The 19,085-nt window shown below is 45.6% G+C and overlaps 1 protein-coding gene and 7 non-coding genes across 8 annotated transcripts; all 8 read left to right on the forward strand.

Annotated features, from left to right (window-relative positions):
• The first annotated feature begins 151 nt into the window (after positions 1–151).
• On the forward strand, positions 152–270 carry LOC125736012 (5S ribosomal RNA). The gene has a single exon (XR_007395295.1). It is a non-coding gene; the product is annotated as a 5S ribosomal RNA (ribosomal RNA).
• A 1,084-nt stretch (positions 271–1,354) lies between these two features.
• On the forward strand, positions 1,355–1,473 carry LOC125736023 (5S ribosomal RNA). The gene has a single exon (XR_007395306.1). It is a non-coding gene; the product is annotated as a 5S ribosomal RNA (ribosomal RNA).
• A 1,081-nt stretch (positions 1,474–2,554) lies between these two features.
• Positions 2,555–2,673, forward strand: LOC125731709 (5S ribosomal RNA). The gene has a single exon (XR_007391645.1). It is a non-coding gene; the product is annotated as a 5S ribosomal RNA (ribosomal RNA).
• Positions 2,674–10,630: 7,957 nt separating this feature from the next.
• On the forward strand, positions 10,631–13,529 carry LOC125715601 (uncharacterized). The gene has a single exon (XM_048987360.1). It carries the CDS (start codon positions 10,631–10,633, stop codon positions 12,656–12,658), a length of 2,028 nt encoding a protein of 675 aa, XP_048843317.1. The 3' UTR covers positions 12,659–13,529.
• Positions 13,530–15,093: 1,564 nt separating this feature from the next.
• On the forward strand, positions 15,094–15,212 carry LOC125733353 (5S ribosomal RNA). The gene has a single exon (XR_007392699.1). It is a non-coding gene; the product is annotated as a 5S ribosomal RNA (ribosomal RNA).
• Positions 15,213–16,296: 1,084 nt separating this feature from the next.
• LOC125736034 (5S ribosomal RNA) lies at positions 16,297–16,415 on the forward strand. The gene has a single exon (XR_007395317.1). It is a non-coding gene; the product is annotated as a 5S ribosomal RNA (ribosomal RNA).
• Positions 16,416–17,500: 1,085 nt separating this feature from the next.
• Positions 17,501–17,619, forward strand: LOC125732852 (5S ribosomal RNA). The gene has a single exon (XR_007392216.1). It is a non-coding gene; the product is annotated as a 5S ribosomal RNA (ribosomal RNA).
• A 1,085-nt stretch (positions 17,620–18,704) lies between these two features.
• Positions 18,705–18,823, forward strand: LOC125736045 (5S ribosomal RNA). Its single transcript, XR_007395328.1, has one exon. It is a non-coding gene; the product is annotated as a 5S ribosomal RNA (ribosomal RNA).
• The last annotated feature ends 262 nt before the right edge of the window (positions 18,824–19,085 follow it).

The following is a 19,085-nucleotide window of genomic DNA, read 5'->3' on the forward strand; positions in this document are numbered from 1 at the left end:
TTGGGTGTGGGTCCGGCGCTGCCGATTGGATGGTGGGGCTTCAGTGTGAGTCAGATAAAAAAAAAAAAAGAACATTAGTAGTATCCAATGGGACCAACTGGCATGTATAGAGGCGTGTAATGCAAAAGGGCTGTTTTTGGTAGTTTCTCTCGCTTACGGCCATACCACCCTGAACACGCCCGATCTCGTCTGATCTCGGAAGCTAAGCAGGGTAGGGTCTGGTTAGTACTTGGATGGGAGACCACCTGGGAATACCAGGTGCTGTAAGCTTTTCTCACTTTTACTTTATACAGGGGGCGCTCCACTTCACGATTAATTTAAATCTATCACTCCCCTTCCATTTTACTATTTTATATATATATATATATATTTTTTTTCTCTCTTTCATAAAGCCAGCTTTTAGAAACCGTTTTACTCTAAATACTTCCTGGTAATTCTAGGTGCTGTAAGCTGTTCGTGCCTTTATTCCACCAGGGCGCGATCTTCTCACAAACTTGAAGACTGTCACTCCCCATTCACGTTTTACAACTTATTGTTAATGATAAAGAGACAGCTTTTTACACACAGTTTTAAACAAAGTACTGATATTATTCCTCTTCAACTGACCTCTTTGTTTTCTATGCAAAAACCACTTCGCCACAGAAGACTCGATATTATTGGCATAGCAAGTTCTGCTCTTCTCCTTTCAAAACTTGCTAAAAGCTGTATTTAAAAGAACAGATTGGCCGGGGTAATTCACACCCTTCAATACCAGCTTAATGTTTAGGTTAGTGGGAATCACAGAGGAATAAGGGATGGAAACTTCTTTGCTGGTGGTAGAAGCGGTCTGGTGAATTTTTAGAGAGAAGAGGCCGTTGATGTTTGAATGTAGAAAATTGTTCTGGCTGCAGCCTGCAGTATGGACTTGTTGGTGTGTGTAGCTCCCAGTGTTCTGACAGTGCGACGTTTTGGGGAAGCATGTGATTCAGCAGCTACCAGTGGGCTTCGTGCGGCGGAGATTTTGTGGCTGTTAGCGGAGTTGATAACAGAGGGTCGTTAAGAGAAGCCTGCATGCAGTAGGCAAAGGAGTAATGTTTGCCGGCGGGGGACGTGCGGCGATTAACCTGTGCGGTAGTGAAAATGAGTTAAAAAGAAGGAAGTGTGCGGAGGCGGAAAGAATGGAATAATTGTGGTAGGCTGCCGGCTGAGTAGTTTGGTGAATGTTGGGTGTGGGTCCGGCGCTGCCGATTGGATGGTGGGGCTTCAGTGTGAGTCAGATAAAAAAAAAAAAAAGAACATTAGTAGTATCCAATGGGATCAACTGGCATGTATAGAGGCGTGTAATGCAAAAGGGCTGTTTTTGGTAGTTTCTCTCGCTTACGGCCATACCACCCTGAACACGCCCGATCTCGTCTGATCTCGGAAGCTAAGCAGGGTAGGGTCTGGTTAGTACTTGGATGGGAGACCACCTGGGAATACCAGGTGCTGTAAGCTTTTCTCACTTTTACTTTATACAGGGGGCGCTCCACTTCACGATTAATTTAAATCTATCACTCCCCTTCCATTTTACTATTTTATATATATATATATATTTTTTTTTTCTCTCTTTCATAAAGCCAGCTTTTAGAAACCGTTTTACTCTAAATACTTCCTGGTAATTCTAGGTGCTGTAAGCTGTTCGTGCCTTTATTCCACCAGGGCGCGATCTTCTCACAAACTTGAAGACTGTCACTCCCCATTCACGTTTTACAACTTATTGTTAATGATAAAGAGACAGCTTTTTACACACAGTTTTAAACAAAGTACTGATATTATTCCTCTTCAACTGACCGCTTTGTTTTCTATGCAAAAACCACTTCGCCACAGAAGACTCGATATTATTGGCATAGCAAGTTCTGCTCTTCTCCTTTCAAAACTTGCTAAAAGCTGTATTTAAAAGAACAGATTGGCCGGGGTAATTCACACCCTTCAATGCCAGCTTAATGTTTAGGTTAGTGGGAATCACAGAGGAATTAGGGATGGAAACTTCTTTGCTGGTGGTAGAAGCGGTCTGGTGAATTTTTAGAGAGAAGAGGCCGTCGATGTTTGAATGTAGAAAATTGTTCTGGCTGCAGCCTGCAGTATGGACTTGTTGGTGTGTGTAGCTCCCAGTGTTCTGACAGCGCGACGTTTTGGGGAAGCATGTGATTCAGCAGCTACCAGTGGGCTTCGTGCGGCGGAGATTTTGTGGCTGTTAGCGGAGTTGATAACAGAGGGTCGTTAAGAGAAGCCTGCATGCAGTAGGCAAAGGAGTAATGTTTGCCGGCGGGGGACGTGCGGCGATTAACCTGTGCAGTACTGAAAAGGAGTTAAAAAGAAGGAAGTGTGCGGATGCGGAAAGAATGGAATAATTGTGGTAGGCTGCCGGCTGAGTAGTTTGGTGAATGTTTGGTGTGGGTCCGGCGCTGCCGATTGGATGGTGGGGCTGCAGTGTGAGTCAGATAAAAAAAAAAAAACCAGGAGTAGGATCCAATGGGACTAACTGGCATGTATAGACGCGTGTAATGCAAAAGGGCTGTTTTTGGTAGCATCTCTCGCTTACGGCCATACCACCCTGAACACGCCCGATCTCGTCTGATCTCGGAAGCTAAGCAGGGTAGGGTCTGGTTAGTACTTAGATGGGAGACCTCCTGGGAATACCAGGTGCTGTAAGCTTTTCTCACTTTTACTTTAAACGGGGGGCGCTCCACTTCACGATTAATTTAAATCTATCACTCCCCTTCCATTTTACTATTATATATATATATATATTTTTTTTTTTCTCTCATTCATAAAGGCAGCTTTTAGAATCCGTTTTACTCTAAATACTTCCTGGTAATTCTAGGTGCTGTAAGCTGTTCGTGCCTTTATTCCACCAGGGCGCGATCTTCTCACAAACTTGAAGACTGTCACTCCCCATTCACGTTTTACAACTTATTGTTAATGATAAAGAGACAGCTTTTTACACACAGTTTTAAACAAAGTACTGATATTATTCCTCTTCAACTGACCGCTTTGTTTTCTATGCAAAAACCACTTCGCCACAGAAGACTCGATATTATTGGCATAGCAAGTTCTGCTCTTCTCCTTTCAAAACTTGCTAAAAGCTGTATTTAAAAGAACAGATTGGCCGGTGTAAGGACATAAAACTATAGGTCTTGCAGGCCCCAAATCTGACCAGCCTGCAGCAGTCTATTTCAGAGCTCCGCTGACCCAGGCAAGACTGGACTCAACTCTTCAAAACACCCCTTTTAAGGAATGCAAAGCCCTGCCGGCTCCTGAGAATAACTGGAGCAATACAGAAAAAGCAAGACCTTTCACCCCCTGGAGTGGCCGGAGTTCCGCAGTCAATCCACAGAACAACAGCTGTCAGTCCCCAGACACAGACACCTTTTCCACTAGAAATAGGATAACTCACAACACATAGATGTTAGGGACAAATACACGCCTGTTTGGTCTCGTTTGAATAGGCATGAGACGAGGAGTATTACACTCTCAGAGTTAAGGCAGTAGAACTTTCCCCAAGGGAAATATAGATAATTCGGCTAAATCTACAAAAATGTGAAAGCCTCCCACATGGTAGAACAAGAGAATTATAACCTCCCCCTAAAGTGATCTGATTGGCTGGGGACTTGAGAACCAAGACCAGCAATGGCCCTAAAATTAACTATTGACCGAAATTGGTCAATCTTCAGAGACATGCCATCACCTGGTTGGGATACTTAAGGAAGGGCCTCAGAAGAGGTCGGGGAGTCACTCTGTAATCAGAGCTCCCGCAGAGAACTGGGCGAAAGTCCATCTGTAGTCAGATACTTTCCACAGAACTTTGTGCACTCTCAGCTGAGGTATGTGATGGTTTTATATTGTATTTGTCAAAATGTATTTACAAGTATGTGTGGCCACATGTCAATGATTGGATATTGTAATATGTTTAATAAATGTTGTCTTGATTACTTCATGACTGTCTGATTTGCTAACTTCTTTATAAACTTTCCAGATTGGGCTTCGATCCTGATTAGGACTAAAGTGGTAAATACTATCTTGCAGCCTCTGAGTTAAATCCCCTTTATCCGGGTCCCAAACTCGACTGCCCAAGTTAAGTTAGGTGGGTACCAGAACCGCACCTCTGGAGTTCGCACACGCTCAGTTACGGGCCGACTTAACCTCTGAGGTCAACACATGCTGATGAAAGGTACCGGTCTACCCTCTGAGGGGCGTACACACTATGTTCCTAGGCACCGGGCATAGTCCCTGAGACGCTCACATGGTAAGACAATGGGCGGCATCGGCGGAGTCCCTGAGACGAGCCCAAAGTAAAGCCTCGTACAAACTACCGCAACAAAAGGTGCGCCGTCACAGCCGCTGAGGTTGACACATGTTATGATATGGGCTGCCCCCGGCTGAGCCTCTGAGGTGGACGTACATGTGGTTCGGGTAAACATCGACTTAATCTCCGAGGCACCCACATGCTCAGTAATTGGCAGACACTGAGCCTTTGGGGAATTATATAGGTCGAGGGACCCGAATAATCTGAGGCTGATATTGTCTTAAATGGTGGCGGCTTCCGTACCTCTAAGACAAACCCTGTGGAACAAGCCCATGGATCGCCCTGTCGGCCGAGGCAAATCTGGCGGGCTCCTTCATCAGGGGTAAACTAGAGTTGGTAATCTAAAGGAGAGTCTCGAAGTAATCCAAACAACATAAACGTCATGACTACAATATATTTAAATAAGGTTATTAATAAAATGGAGTCAGATATGTGTCTAAAAGAATATTTTGTATATTAAAAAGGGTAAGTAATTCCCAGGAGCGCTTGGAAGGACCAACACGCATTCACAGCCTTCGGCTGCGCCATTGGATTCCGCCATTGGGCCAGTGGGCGGCTCCCTACAATTTGGTGACCCCGACGTGATCTCATGAGAGCTGAACCAGCCAGACGAGCGACGTGATCCCGTGAGAGCTGGAGCAGCCAGGCGAGTGACGTCCTTCTAGCGCCGCTTTCAAGCGTCCCCAAGACAGCCCCCGAAGGATAGAAGATGAGGTTTGGTGCATCCCTTCTCTCTCTGCAGGTTTGGTGAGTAAAGTGGTTTTTGTTTATAGGTGAAGAGTTGAGGGCAAGTGAGCGACAGGTAGTGTAAAACAGGAATAGAGTGGAGACAGTAGAAATCAGGTGGTGGAGAAAAGTAAGTAATTAAACATGGATAAGCAGGGATATGTTAGTGGAGAGGCTGATGAGGAGCTGATGGGAGCACTTGCAGTGTGCCTTAAAGATACTCTGGTTCGCCTGCATGGTAAAGGCTTAGGGCTGAGTTGGGATAACAGCCAAATCTTATATTGGTATAATAGCGAAGGGCGGAAGCTGGGAACCAAGTCTAAATATCGAGACCTTCCTGCTGCAATTGTGTATTTGCTCCGCCGTAATGATCTTGCTGCATTAGCAGAGAAAGAGCGGACTTTAGAGGTGATACGCAGCTTGGAAACTTCACGATCAGAGGAGTTAAAAAGACTCCGTGCACAGGTTGATAGCTTTGCATATGAAAAGCAGGGCTGGGCACGTCAAGGTGAAATATGGGAAACCCAAATAGATAAGTTGGAAGATAAACTCCGGCGGAAGCATAATTATACATCCGCATTAGAGGATTATTGCGGGAATGCCGGGTTCCCAGTAGCCGCCATTCGGCAGGCAGCAACCGAGTCTAGAGACTCCAACCCACATGACGATAGTGAGGATGAGGACTTGGCTGCATTAACTAATAAAACTCGTGATATGTCTGTGGAAGAAGTTCGTAGCCGAACTTCTATGGGGATTGCCAGTCAAAGGGGGAATCCAGTGAGATCTCCAAGTCCCTCTAGTGATGCTCATTATCGGCCCCATAGACCGGGAGAGCCGAAAAGTCGGAATCCCATAAGGACCCGGATAGGGACAGGCACGCTTCCCCGAAAATCCGTCAGAGTAGCGGTTCTCAAAACAATGACGGATGCAGACAACGATGTTACGGTGATCAGTCGTCCCTTAACATGTGACGAGTGTGCAAGACACAGGGAGGTAGTCGGCATGATGCCCAGACAAGGCCCGTTTCAACCATACTGGGACAAACTCATGTTACAGGCTTCAGTGTACAATCTGGAAGCCAGGGATGTATGGCAAATAGTCTTGCTTACAATCCCCGAAGAGCTGCGGCCCAAATTGACCACTGAGTTAAAGTCAGGGGATATTATAATAAAACAGAATGGGGATGTTGAGGAAGATGTGTTTAGCCGACTCAGGGACGCACTGCTTCACCTGAGGGGACCCGCACACGCAGCGTGGCATAAAATATTGGACATTAAGCAGGCTACTAAAGAGCCATTTGAAACTTATGCTGAGCGCATGTGGGTGTCCTTTAAAGAACACTCGGGGATGGAGGAAGCGCACCGCGATCAGGAAGTGTTAATACAGCTCCTGAAGAATAATGCGGGCCCTCACATCCAACAAGCAATGATCCATGGTGGAGATCCAGCAGAAAATACGTATAGGGCATTGGTGGACTGGGCTGGCAAAATAGAAAACCGAATGAAATTGAGCAAAACTCGGACCATAGCTGCAACTCAGTGGATAACTGAAGGGAATAGCCCCGATCCACAGAAATCCCCAGAATGGTGTAAATTTTGTCAAAAGGTAGGTCATAAGACAGGAAATTGCTTTAAAGGGAGAGAGAAACGGCGATATCCTGCCATAGGTTTCTGTAACAGAAACCAGGGGAACCATACCGGAAAGCCCGCGTGTAGCCAGGGGCAAGCTGATGGGAAACCGCTGAGCTCAAAGGAGGTATCTGGATCATTGCAGGCCGAACTGACCGCCCTGTTGGAGAAATACAAACCCCCTCAATAGGGGTACGTGGCCTCCATTGCATTGGGGAGCATTATTGTTAGTGGGAACCGGATCAAAGTAAAAGCTAATCTTGGAGGCCGATTAGTGCATGCTCTAATTGATACCGGGGCATCCTGCTCCTGCACGGATATTCCCCTTCCATTAACAAATAAAACTATACAAATTAAAGGTATTGGGGATGTCACAATGATAGCCACACAAACGCAGCCCACTCAATTAGACTTGGGTGTAGTGACTATTGAGGAGCCATTTTGGTATGTGCCTGGAAATAGTGAAGGGACAGTGTTGGGAATGGACATCATGCGGAAATATGGTGTAGTAATTCATTGTTTGGAAAAGCAAATTGAGCTGAGAACGGAAAAAGTGAGTAAAAGCCGTGCCCGATACGGGAAGGCATTCATCATGTCCATATCCAACACTGATCTCATCCAACAGTTAGTTGAAAATCATCAAAAAGTTTGGGCGACGCATGAACATGATTGTGGACTTGTGGACTTTGAGGTATGCATAGAAGGGAAGCCACCACCCCCCCAAAAGCAGTATCATATTAAACCAGAGGCAGAAGCTGCAGTGCATGAGATTGTGAAGCAGCTTGAGATCAGAGGCATAGTTCGGCGTTGTAGCTCAACGACCAATTCTCCCTGTTTACCAGTGCCAAAGCCCAATGGGAAATGGAGACTGTGCATTGATTACCAGCGTTTAAATCGGGTTTTGCCAAAAGCGACCCCAATAGTAGCCAACCCTTCCACCATACTAACACAGGTGGGAGCTGAGGCTTGCTGGTTTACGGTACTCGACATTAAAAACGGGTTTTGGTCCCTTAAAGTAAAAAAAGAGGACCAATGGAAGTTGGCGTTCACAGTGAATCAAATACAGTATACCTGGGAACGCATGCCCCAAGGATTACATAACAGTCCGGCTATTTTTCATAGAGCAGTCGCCGATGTTTTGGATCCTTTAATGGGGACGGGTGAAGTGGTTCACTATGTAGATGACATACTCATTGCCACAGAAGGATCGCTCGAGTATCACTTGCAGCTTGTGGAAAAAGTGATACAGAGCCTGGGGGCATCAGGGTTTAAGTTAAATAAAGAAAAGGCCCAAATTGCCCGCCAGGAGGTCCAATACCTAGGATACACACTCTCACACAGCCATAGAGCCTTAACAGAGGACAGGAAGAAGTGCATTACGGAATTACCCCGACCACACACACTGAATGCGCTTCAAAAGGTCCTAGGTACGGCAAATTATTTACGTGACTTTATTCCAGAATTTGCCAAATGCGCAGCTCCGCTATATGCATTGCAGAAAGGGAAAAGCAAACCTTCAGAAGTCCTTAATTGGACCGAGGAGCATGATAAAGCATTCACCGATCTAAAGCAGCAGCTGTGTGCGGCACCAGCGCTCGGTTTGCCAGACACCACAAAACCTTTTCATATTCAATCAGACTCGTATGACAATACGCTTAGTGGGGTGGTGGCTCAAGAACATGGAGGGAAATTGCGCCCAGTTGCATACTATAGCCGCTTAAAGTCTCCGGTGGAACAAGGGTTTGACTCCTGTACTCAGCAACTCTTAGCGGTGCACTGGATGTTAACGGTGACAGAACCGATTGTGGGATTCCAACCGGTAATAATACACACTATGCATACGCCTGTACAGCTACTGTTAGAAGGAAAAATCAAAGGGGTTTCTGGCCAGCGATTGGCAAGATGGGTAGCAGACATCCAAGCCCGGGACATCACTACGGTACATGACCGGATATTACCTCACTTGCTTGGGGATATAGAGGGACATCCGCACACATGTGAGCCAGAACCGGAAAGAGAAAGTCCCGTACTAGACAGAGAAATGCCAGGACAAACTCTAGCATACGTAGATGGAGCGCGGTTCTGGGAAAAGGGACAATTCTATACCGGATGTGCGGTATGGACCCCACAGACCAATCAAGCAGAAACCAATCAACCGATACTGCTTAAACTGCCAGCCAATTTATCTGCTCAGGAAGCTGAATTAATAGCATTATTAGAAGCAATACAAATGCACCCAGAACCATTATGTATATATACAGACAGTCGATATGCATTTGGCGTAGTACACGATTTCATCACCCAGTGGCGATTGCGCAAATTCTTAACATCTGCTGGAAAACCAATTAAACATTATGACGTTGTTACAGCAATCTGGCAAGCGATTCAGCAACGCGCAAACCCCCTTTCAGTAGTTAAAGTGCGGGCACACATAACTAAAAATCCAAATAAACACGAGCAAAATAATAACATAGCTGATCAGCTGGCAAAATTAGCAGCTTTACAGGGAGAGGAATGGCAAGCTGAACATCAGCAGGTTCATAGCATAAATACCATTCAGATCACTCCGATTGACTTAAAACAATATCAGAAAGAGTTATGGGTCTCCGATAAAATGCTCACGGCCCCGTTAGACAGTGATGCACTGATCACCATTAAAGAAGGAATAATACTCAGAGAAGGTAAATATGTCGTACCCGAAGCATTACAAAAACCCATAATAAAATTGTATCATGAATATACACATGTATCAGCCCATAAAACATTACAGCTTATACAACGGTACTTCTGGTGGCCAGCGATGGGATCAGACGTGGCCACATGGTGTAAGTCATGTCATGTGTGTGCCATCGTTAACCAAGGAAAACCAGGGCGTACCAAATTCCATAGACCAGACCCGCCACGGGGTCCCTGGGAGGAATTGCAGATGGATTTCATTGGCCCGCTACCCAGTGCCAAAGGGGGGTACCGGTATTGCTTGATCATAATTGATAAATTCTCAAAGTGGGTAGAGGCCATACCCACACGTAATAATACAGCAACTACAGTGGCACGGGTGCTAGCGAACCAAATCATCCCGTTATGGGGGACACCGACGCAAATTGAATCTGATCAAGGTACCCATTTCACAGGACAGGTAGTAAGAGAGATGTGCCGGATGTTGAACATCCAGCAGAAGCTCCATGTCCCATACAGACCCCAGAGTTCTGGGATAGTCGAGCGAGTAAATCGCACAATCAAGGAAGGCATTGCAAAGCAGATAGCACAATGCCACAACCAATGGATTGATGCACTACCCACAGTCCTAACGGTGCTACGAGCAACCCCTTCAAAAGCAACAGGCGTTAGTCCATATGAACTCATGACTGGACGAGTGATGAAATTGCCAATTGACCCAGAAATATCCCCTGCAGATATGGGACCACTTATAGTGGCTAAGCAACAAACAGTGCTGCTCCAACTGCAAGAACGTTTGAAAACCCTCCAAGCGTCAGCAGCCATCAAACAGCAACAATCAGACCGAGCTAATGATGTGCAGTTCAACCCAAATTCTGAGACCAAGTTCTCAGCAGGGGATATGATAATGGTACGGGTCTTCGTGAAAGAAAATGCTTTTGCCCCGCGATGGCATGGGCCATATGAAGTGAAAGCCGTATGCAACAGTTGTGTGGGTATAACCATCAAAGGAAAGTTAAAGTGGTACCACATGTCCCAATGCAAAGCAACCCAAGATTCAATGACAAAATAACCTTGTCCATATTCCTATGTCCCATTACAGGCTCATAACTGCAATTCCATGGACCCCCGACGTGAGAGAGGTGTCTAACCAGACATGCCTCAAGCTGGGGCAGAGAGTCCAGTTGAAGCACAGCTCAGAATGCGGAAGATGGGTGTGGAGACACATGGAGGGGCCATACACATCTCATGAGACACAATTACAGGACTCAGTTATATGGCCCCCGGAGTAGCTCCGGAACCAAATTGTGCCACACAGATTTGCTGTAAGACAGGATCCACCTATCTTCCCTATTTAAATATAACTGGATACCTCAGCATCTCTTCAGGATCCCATAATCTCACAGCCTGGTATAAACTTAAGGATATACCAGACGCAACCCAGGGAAAGTTATATCCCATGCATAAACAGAATAACAATGGGCTAGACCCGAAGAAGTGTTATAACACCCGGGATCTAGAACCTGCAAAGTATTGGTGCACACACTCAATAACCCACAACACCACCAGTATACATTACACAGAGTTGTTCTTCAATCTAACTGCCCCTCCAGGGAAGATCAGCAAACCCAAGATCTTCATATGGACCAGCCGGAGAGAAGGGACTTACTGTGTGGGGCAGTGCCAAAGCAGCAGGATTGACTACACCAGCCCTCAGAACTGCTCATGGACAGCACATCACTGCTTCAACCTCACCACATGTGGGTACCATAAGCCCAACCGATGCCCTACGGTATATCCTGCTCCTCCCGGCGGACTTATCAAAGGCAACCTAAACAAAACTTTAATACATGATGTTAATTTAGTAATGGCACATGTAACGTATAATATTTCGAATCTGTTACCTCTATATCTAAAACATTGTAATGGCGAAGATAAGACATATACCTGGTTACAAACGCGACTCGAGGACTTAGTCTCTGATTACAAGAGCCGGCTTGCTATTCAAGTATCGTATAAACGACCCAAACGAGATTTAGTTGCAGACATAACCGGACTGTTTGGGTCAGGGAATTCCATAATAAACAGTTACAGAATAGCAGGACAATCCCAGTATACAACCTGGGTGGCTAATCAAGTAGCCACCGGCGTCCAACATCTCTCAAATAGTAATGAGAATCTCATCAAAGCAGTAAAATCTGAAGCCCAAACCCTTCTAACAATTAGTGAGGCCCTCTTTAACCAGACACAATTCCTCGAGCGTGATATAGCCTGCCGCGCTTATGCGCAAGATCTGTTTACAGCAGCAAGACAGGAAATATTGGACCTACGTCTGAGAAAAACTCCAAGACATGCTCTTAAAGACCTGATTGGCAAACTTGAGTTAGAGAAATGGTTGAAATCAGATATAAGAGGAACTTTGAAATATTCTGAATTGCTAACCTCTTTAATGATGCATACGGGTACTGAATGCGTTGGTTGTATAGGATTCTTTGTAACCTTTCCTTTAAGTAATCCAGACCAGGTATATCCAAATTCGACCACCATACGATCCCTGGGAACTGTAATGAAAGACCAGGTAATTAAGTGGGACCATCGTATGGGATACATGACTCTGAGAGGGACTGAAACCCTATTTACCACTCGTCCCTGTTGCCACGAGACCACACATCATATCATTTGCACTTGCAACACACTTCAGCCCTTTTCACATAACGACACAAAACTCATCAATATACACTCTCTACATGGACATGCAGAAGCGGTTCAAGTCTCACATACACAATGGTGTGTTGTCAGTGAAATGGACTCATTCTCCTATGGAGGCCTTACCTGCCCTGCAAATCACACTTTCTGCCTGGAGGTAACCGAGGACTTCACCATGGGCCACATCAACATTTTGGGAAGAGTACCATTAGATGTTGATGTCTCTCCATGGTGGGATGACACCTTTTATGAAGAAGGCACTCGAACCATGGCCGATACCATGGATTTAGTTCAGCAAGTCATTCGACAGATTGACTACCACCTCCATCAGGCGCAGGTGCAGGCTAATTTAGCAAAGAAAACTGTACATATCTTGACCAGCGCATCCACCCGTTCAGCACAGTATATCTATTCATGGTGGGACTGGATGTTTCGGATATGTGTTATTGCCAGTGGCTGTATCTTCATCATTACAATACTCCAATTCTGCTACCTCCGACATCACATCCAGGTTCTCAAAACCTCTACCAAAAACGCCTTCATCCTTAGCCCTCTCCAGGTTCAACCCGTACAGAGGTTGGAGACTTCAGAGACCTAGGAAATGACCCCTCTGGGACAATGGTCTGCCCCAAGGGGCCAAGGGGGGAACTGTAAGGACATAAAACTATAGGTCTTGCAGGCCCCAAATCTGACCAGCCTGCAGCAGTCTATTTCAGAGCTCCGCTGACCCAGGCAAGACTGGACTCAACTCTTCAAAACACCCCTTTTAAGGAATGCAAAGCCCTGCCGGCTCCTGAGAATAACTGGAGCAATACAGAAAAAGCAAGACCTTTCACCCCCTGGAGTGGCCGGAGTTCCGCAGTCAATCCACAGAACAACAGCTGTCAGTCCCCAGACACAGACACCTTTTCCACTAGAAATAGGATAACTCACCACACATAGATGTTAGGGACAAATACACGCATGTTTGGTCTCGTTTGAATAGGCATGAGACGAGGAGTATTACACTCTCAGAGTTAAGGCAGTAGAACTTTCCCCAAGGGAAATATAGATAATTCGGCTAAATCTACAAAAATGTGAAAGCCTCCCACATGGTAGAACAAGAGAATTATAACCTCCCCCTAAAGTGATCTGATTGGCTGGGGACTTGAGAACCAAGACCAGCAATGGCCCTAAAATTAACTATTGACCGAAATTGGTCAATCTTCAGAGACATGCCATCACCTGGTTGGGATACTTAAGGAAGGGCCTCAGAAGAGGTCGGGGAGTCACTCTGTAATCAGAGCTCCCGCAGAGAACTGGGCGAAAGTCCATCTGTAGTCAGATACTTTCCGCAGAACTTTGTGCACTCTCAGCTGAGGTATGTGATGGTTTTATATTGTATTTGTCAAAATGTATTTACAAGTATGTGTGGCCACATGTCAATGATTGGATATTGTAATATGTTTAATAAATGTTGTCTTGATTACTTCATGACTGTCTGATTTGCTAACTTCTTTATAAACTTTCCAGATTGGGCTTCGATCCTGATTAGGACTAAAGTGGTAAATACTATCTTGCAGCCTCTGAGTTAAATCCCCTTTATCCGGGTCCCAAACTCGACTGCCCAAGTTAAGTTAGGTGGGTACCAGAACCGCACCTCTGGAGTTCGCACACGCTCAGTTACGGGCCGACTTAACCTCTGAGGTCAACACATGCTGATGAAAGGTACCGGTCTACCCTCTGAGGGGCGTACACACTATGTTCCTAGGCACCGGGCATAGTCCCTGAGACGCTCACATGGTAAGACAATGGGCGGCATCGGCGGAGTCCCTGAGACGAGCCCAAAGTAAAGCCTCGTACAAACTACCGCAACAAAAGGTGCGCCGTCACAGCCGCTGAGGTTGACACATGTTATGATATGGGCTGCCCCCGGCTGAGCCTCTGAGGTGGACGTACATGTGGTTCGGGTAAACATCGACTTAATCTCCGAGGCACCCACATGCTCAGTAATTGGCAGACACTGAGCCTTTGGGGAATTATATAGGTCGAGGGACCCGAATAATCTGAGGCTGATATTGTCTTAAATGGTGGCGGCTTCCGTACCTCTAAGACAAACCCTGTGGAACAAGCCCATGGATCGCCCTGTCGGCCGAGGCAAATCTGGCGGGCTCCTTCATCAGGGGTAAACTAGAGTTGGTAATCTAAAGGAGAGTCTCGAAGTAATCCAAACAACATAAACGTCATGACTACAATATATTTAAATAAGATTATTAATAAAATGGAGTCAGATATGTGTCTAAAAGAATATTTTGTATATTAAAAAGGGTAAGTAATTCCCAGGAGCGCTTGGAAGGACCAACACGCATTCACAGCCTTCGGCTGCGCCATTGGATTCCGCCATTGGGCCAGTGGGCGGCTCCCTACACCGGGGTAATTCACACCCTTCAATGCCAGCTTAATGTTTAGGTTAGTGGGAATCACAGAGGAATTAGGGATGGAAACTTCTTTGCTGGTGGTAGAAGCGGTCTGGTGAATTTTTAGAGAGAAGAGGCCGTCGATGTTTGAATGTAGAAAATTGTTCTGGCTGCAGCCTGCAGTATGGACTTGTTGGTGTGTGTAGCTCCCAGTGTTCTGACAGCGCGACGTTTTGGGGAAGCATGTGATTCAGCAGCTACCAGTGGGCTTCGTGCGGCGGAGATTTTGTGGCTGTTAGCGGAGTTGATAACAGAGGGTCGTTAAGAGAAGCCTGCATGCAGTAGGCAAAGGAGTAATGTTTGCCGGCGGGGGACGTGCGGCGATTAACCTGTGCGGTAGTGAAAAGGAGTTAAAAAGAAGGAAGTGTGCGGATGCGGAAAGAATGGAATAATTGTGGTAGGCTGCCGGCTGAGTAGTTTGGTGAATGTTTGGTGTGGGTCCGGCGCTGCCGATTGGATGGTGGGGCTGCAGTGTGAGTCAGATAAAAAAAAAAAAACCAGGAGTAGGATCCAATGGGACTAACTGGCATGTATAGACGCGTGTAATGCAAAAGGGCTGTTTTTGGTAGCATCTCTCGCTTACGGCCATACCACCCTGAACATGCCCGATCTCGTCTGATCTCGGAAGCTAAGCAGGGTAGGGTCTGGTTAGTACTTAGATGGGAGACCTCCTGGGAATACCAGGTGCTGTAAGCTTTTCTCACTTTTACTTTAAACGGGGGGCGCTCCACTTCACGATTAATTTAAATCTATCACTCCCCTTCCATTTTACTATTATATATATATATATTTTTTTTTTTTTCTCTCATTCATAAAGGCAGCTTTTAGAATCCGTTTTACTCTAAATACTTCCTGGTAATTCTAGGTGCTGTAAGCTGTTCGTGCCTTTATTCCACCAGGGCGCGATCTTCTCACAAACTTGAAGACTGTCACTCCCCATTCACGTTTTACAACTTATTGTTAATGATAAAGAGACAGCTTTTTACACACAGTTTTAAACAAAGTACTGATATTATTCCTCTTCAACTGACCGCTTTGTTTTCTATGCAAAAACCACTTCGCCACAGAAGACTCGATATTATTGGCATAGCAAGTTCTGCTCTTCTCCTTTCAAAACTTGCTAAAAGCTGTATTTAAAAGAACAGATTGGCCGGGGTAATTCACACCCTTCAATGCCAGCTTAATGTTTAGGTTAGTGGGAATCACAGAGGAATTAGGGATGGAAACTTCTTTGCTGGTGGTAGAAGCGGTCTGGTGAATTTTTAGAGAGAAGAGGCCGTTGATGTTTGAATGTAGAAAATTGTTCTGGCTGCAGCCTGCAGTATGGACTTGTTGGTGTGTGTAGCTCCCAGTGTTCTGACAGCGCGACGTTTTGGGGAAGCATGTGATTCAGCAGCTACCAGTGGGCTTCGTGCGGCGGAGATTTTGTGGCTGTTAGCGGAGTTGATAACAGAGGGTCGTTAAGAGAAGCCTGCATGCAGTAGGCAAAGAAGTAATGTTTGCCGGCGGGGGACGTGCGGCGATTAACCTGTGCGGTAGTGAAAATGAGTTAAAAAGAAGGAAGTGTGCGGAGGCGGAAAGAATGGAATAATTGTGGTAGGCTGCCGGCTGAGTAGTTTGGTGAATGTTGGGTGTGGGTCCGGCGCTGCCGATTGGATGGTGGGGCTTCAGTGTGAGTCAGATAAAAAAAAAAAAAAAGAACATTAGTAGTATCCAATGGGATCAACTGGCATGTATAGAGGCGTGTAATGCAAAAGGGCTGTTTTTGGTAGTTTCTCTCGCTTACGGCCATACCACCCTGAACACGCCCGATCTCGTCTGATCTCGGAAGCTAAGCAGGGTAGGGTCTGGTTAGTACTTGGATGGGAGACCACCTGGGAATACCAGGTGCTGTAAGCTTTTCTCACTTTTACTTTATACAGGGGGCGCTCCACTTCACGATTAATTTAAATCTATCACTCCCCTTCCATTTTACTATTTTATATATATATATATATATATTTTTTTTTCTCTCTTTCATAAAGCCAGCTTTTAGAAACCGTTTTACTCTAAATACTTCCTGGTAATTCTAGGTGCTGTAAGCTGTTCGTGCCTTTATTCCACCAGGGCGCGATCTTCTCACAAACTTGAAGACTGTCACTCCCCATTCACGTTTTACAACTTATTGTTAATGATAAAGAGACAGCTTTTTACACACAGTTTTAAACAAAGTACTGATATTATTCCTCTTCAACTGACCGCTTTGTTTTCTATGCAAAAACCACTTCGCCACAGAAGACTTGATATTATTGGCATAGCAAGTTCTGCTCTTCTCCTTTCAAAACTTGCTAAAAGCTGTATTTAAAAGAACAGATTGGCCGGGGTAATTCACACCCTTCAATGCCAGCTTAATGTTTAGGTTAGTGGGAATCACAGAGGAATTAGGGATGGAAACTTCTTTGCTGGTGGTAGAAGCGGTCTGGTGAATTTTTAGAGAGAAGAGGCCGTCGATGTTTGAATGTAGAAAATTGTTCTGGCTGCAGCCTGCAGTATGGACTTGTTGGTGTGTGTAGCTCCCAGTGTTCTGACAGCGCGACGTTTTGGGGAAGCATGTGATTCAGCAGCTACCAGTGGGCTTCGTGCGGCGGAGATTTTGTGGCTGTTAGCGGAGTTGATAACAGAGGGTCGTTAAGAGAAGCCTGCATGCAGTAGGCAAAGGAGTAATGTTTGCCGGCGGGGGACGTGCGGCGATTAACCTGTGCGGTAGTGAAAAGGAGTTAAAAAGAAGGAAGTGTGCGGATGCGGAAAGAATGGAATAATTGTGGTAGGCTGCCGGCTGAGTAGTTTGGTGAATGTTTGGTGTGGGTCCGGCGCTGCCGATTGGATGGTGGTGCTGCAGTATGAGTCAGATAAAAAAAAAAAAAAACAGGAGTAGGATCCAATGGGACTAACTGGCATGTATAGACGCGTGTAATGCAAAAGGGCTGTTTTTGGTCACGTCTCTCGCTTACGGCCATACCACCCTGAACACGCCCGATCTCATCCGATCTCGGAAGCCAAGCAGGGTAGGGTCTGGTCAGTACTTGGATGGGAGACCTCCTGGGAATACCAGGTGCTGTAAGCTTTTCTCACTTTTACTTTATACAGGGGGCGCTCCACTTCACGATTAATTTAAATCTATCACTCCCCTTCCATTTTACTATTTTATATATATATATTTTTTTTTCTTTTTCTCTCATTCATAAGGCAGCTTTTACACACCGTTTTACTCTAAATACTTCCTGGTAATTCTAGGTGCTGTAAGCTGTTCGTGCCTTTATTCCACCAGGGCGCGATCTTCTCACAAACTTGAAGACTGTCACTCCCCATTCACGTTTTACAACTTATTGTTAATGATAAAGAGACAGCTTTTTACACACAGTTTTAAACAAAGTACTGATATTATTCCTCTTCAACTGACCGCTTTGTTTTCTATGCAAAAACCACTTCGCCACAGAAGACTCGATATTATTGGCATAGCAAGTTCTGCTCTTCTCCTTTCAAAACTTGCTAAAAGCTGTATTTAAAAGAACAGATTGGCCGGGGTAATTCACACCCTTCAATGCCAGCTTAATGTTTAGGTTAGTGGGAATCACAGAGGAATTAGGGATGGAAACTTCTTTGCTGGTGGTAGAAGCGGTCTGGTGAATTTTTAGAGAGAAGAGGCCGTTGATGTTTGAATGTAGAAAATTGTTCTGGCTGCAGCCTGCAGTATGGACTTGTTGGTGTGTGTAGCTCCCAGTGTTCTGACAGTGCGACGTTTTGGGGAAGCATGTGATTCAGCAGCTACCAGTGGGCTTCGTGCGGCGGAGATTTTGTGGCTGTTAGCGGAGTTGATAACAGAGGGTCGTTAAGAGAAGCCTGCATGCAGTAGGCAAAGGAGTAATGTTTGCCGGCGGGGGACGTGCGGCGATTAACCTGTGCGGTAGTGAAAATGAGTTAAAAAGAAGGAAGTGTGCGGAGGCGGAAAGAATGGAATAATTGTGGTAGGCTGCCGGCTGAGTAGTTTGGTGAATGTTGGGTGTGGGTCCGGCGCTGCCGATTGGATGGTGGGGCTTCAGTGTGAGTCAGATAAAAAAAAAAAAAAAGAACATTAGTAGTATCCAATGGGATCAACTGGCATGTATAGAGGCGTGTAATGCAAAAGGGCTGTTTTTGGTAGTTTCTCTCGCTTACGGCCATACCACCCTGAACACGCCCGATCTCGTCTGATCTCGGAAGCTAAGCAGGGTAGGGTCTGGTTAGTACTTGGATGGGAGACCACCTGGGAATACCAGGTGCTGTAAGCTTTTCTCACTTTTACTTTATACAGGGGGCGCTCCACTTCACGATTAATTTAAATCTATCACTCCCCTTCCATTTTACTATTTTATATATATATATATATATATATATTTTTTTTTTCTCTCTTTCATAAAGCCAGCTTTTAGAAACCGTTTTACTCTAAATACTGCCTGGTAATTCTAGGTGCTGTAAGCTGTTCGTGCCTTTATTCCACCAGGGCGCGATCTTCTCACAAACTTGAAGACGGTCACTCCCCATTCACGTTTT

Source organism: Brienomyrus brachyistius, chromosome 2 (assembly GCF_023856365.1).
Source record: "Brienomyrus brachyistius isolate T26 chromosome 2, BBRACH_0.4, whole genome shotgun sequence".
Lineage (NCBI taxonomy): Eukaryota > Metazoa > Chordata > Actinopteri > Osteoglossiformes > Mormyridae > Brienomyrus > Brienomyrus brachyistius.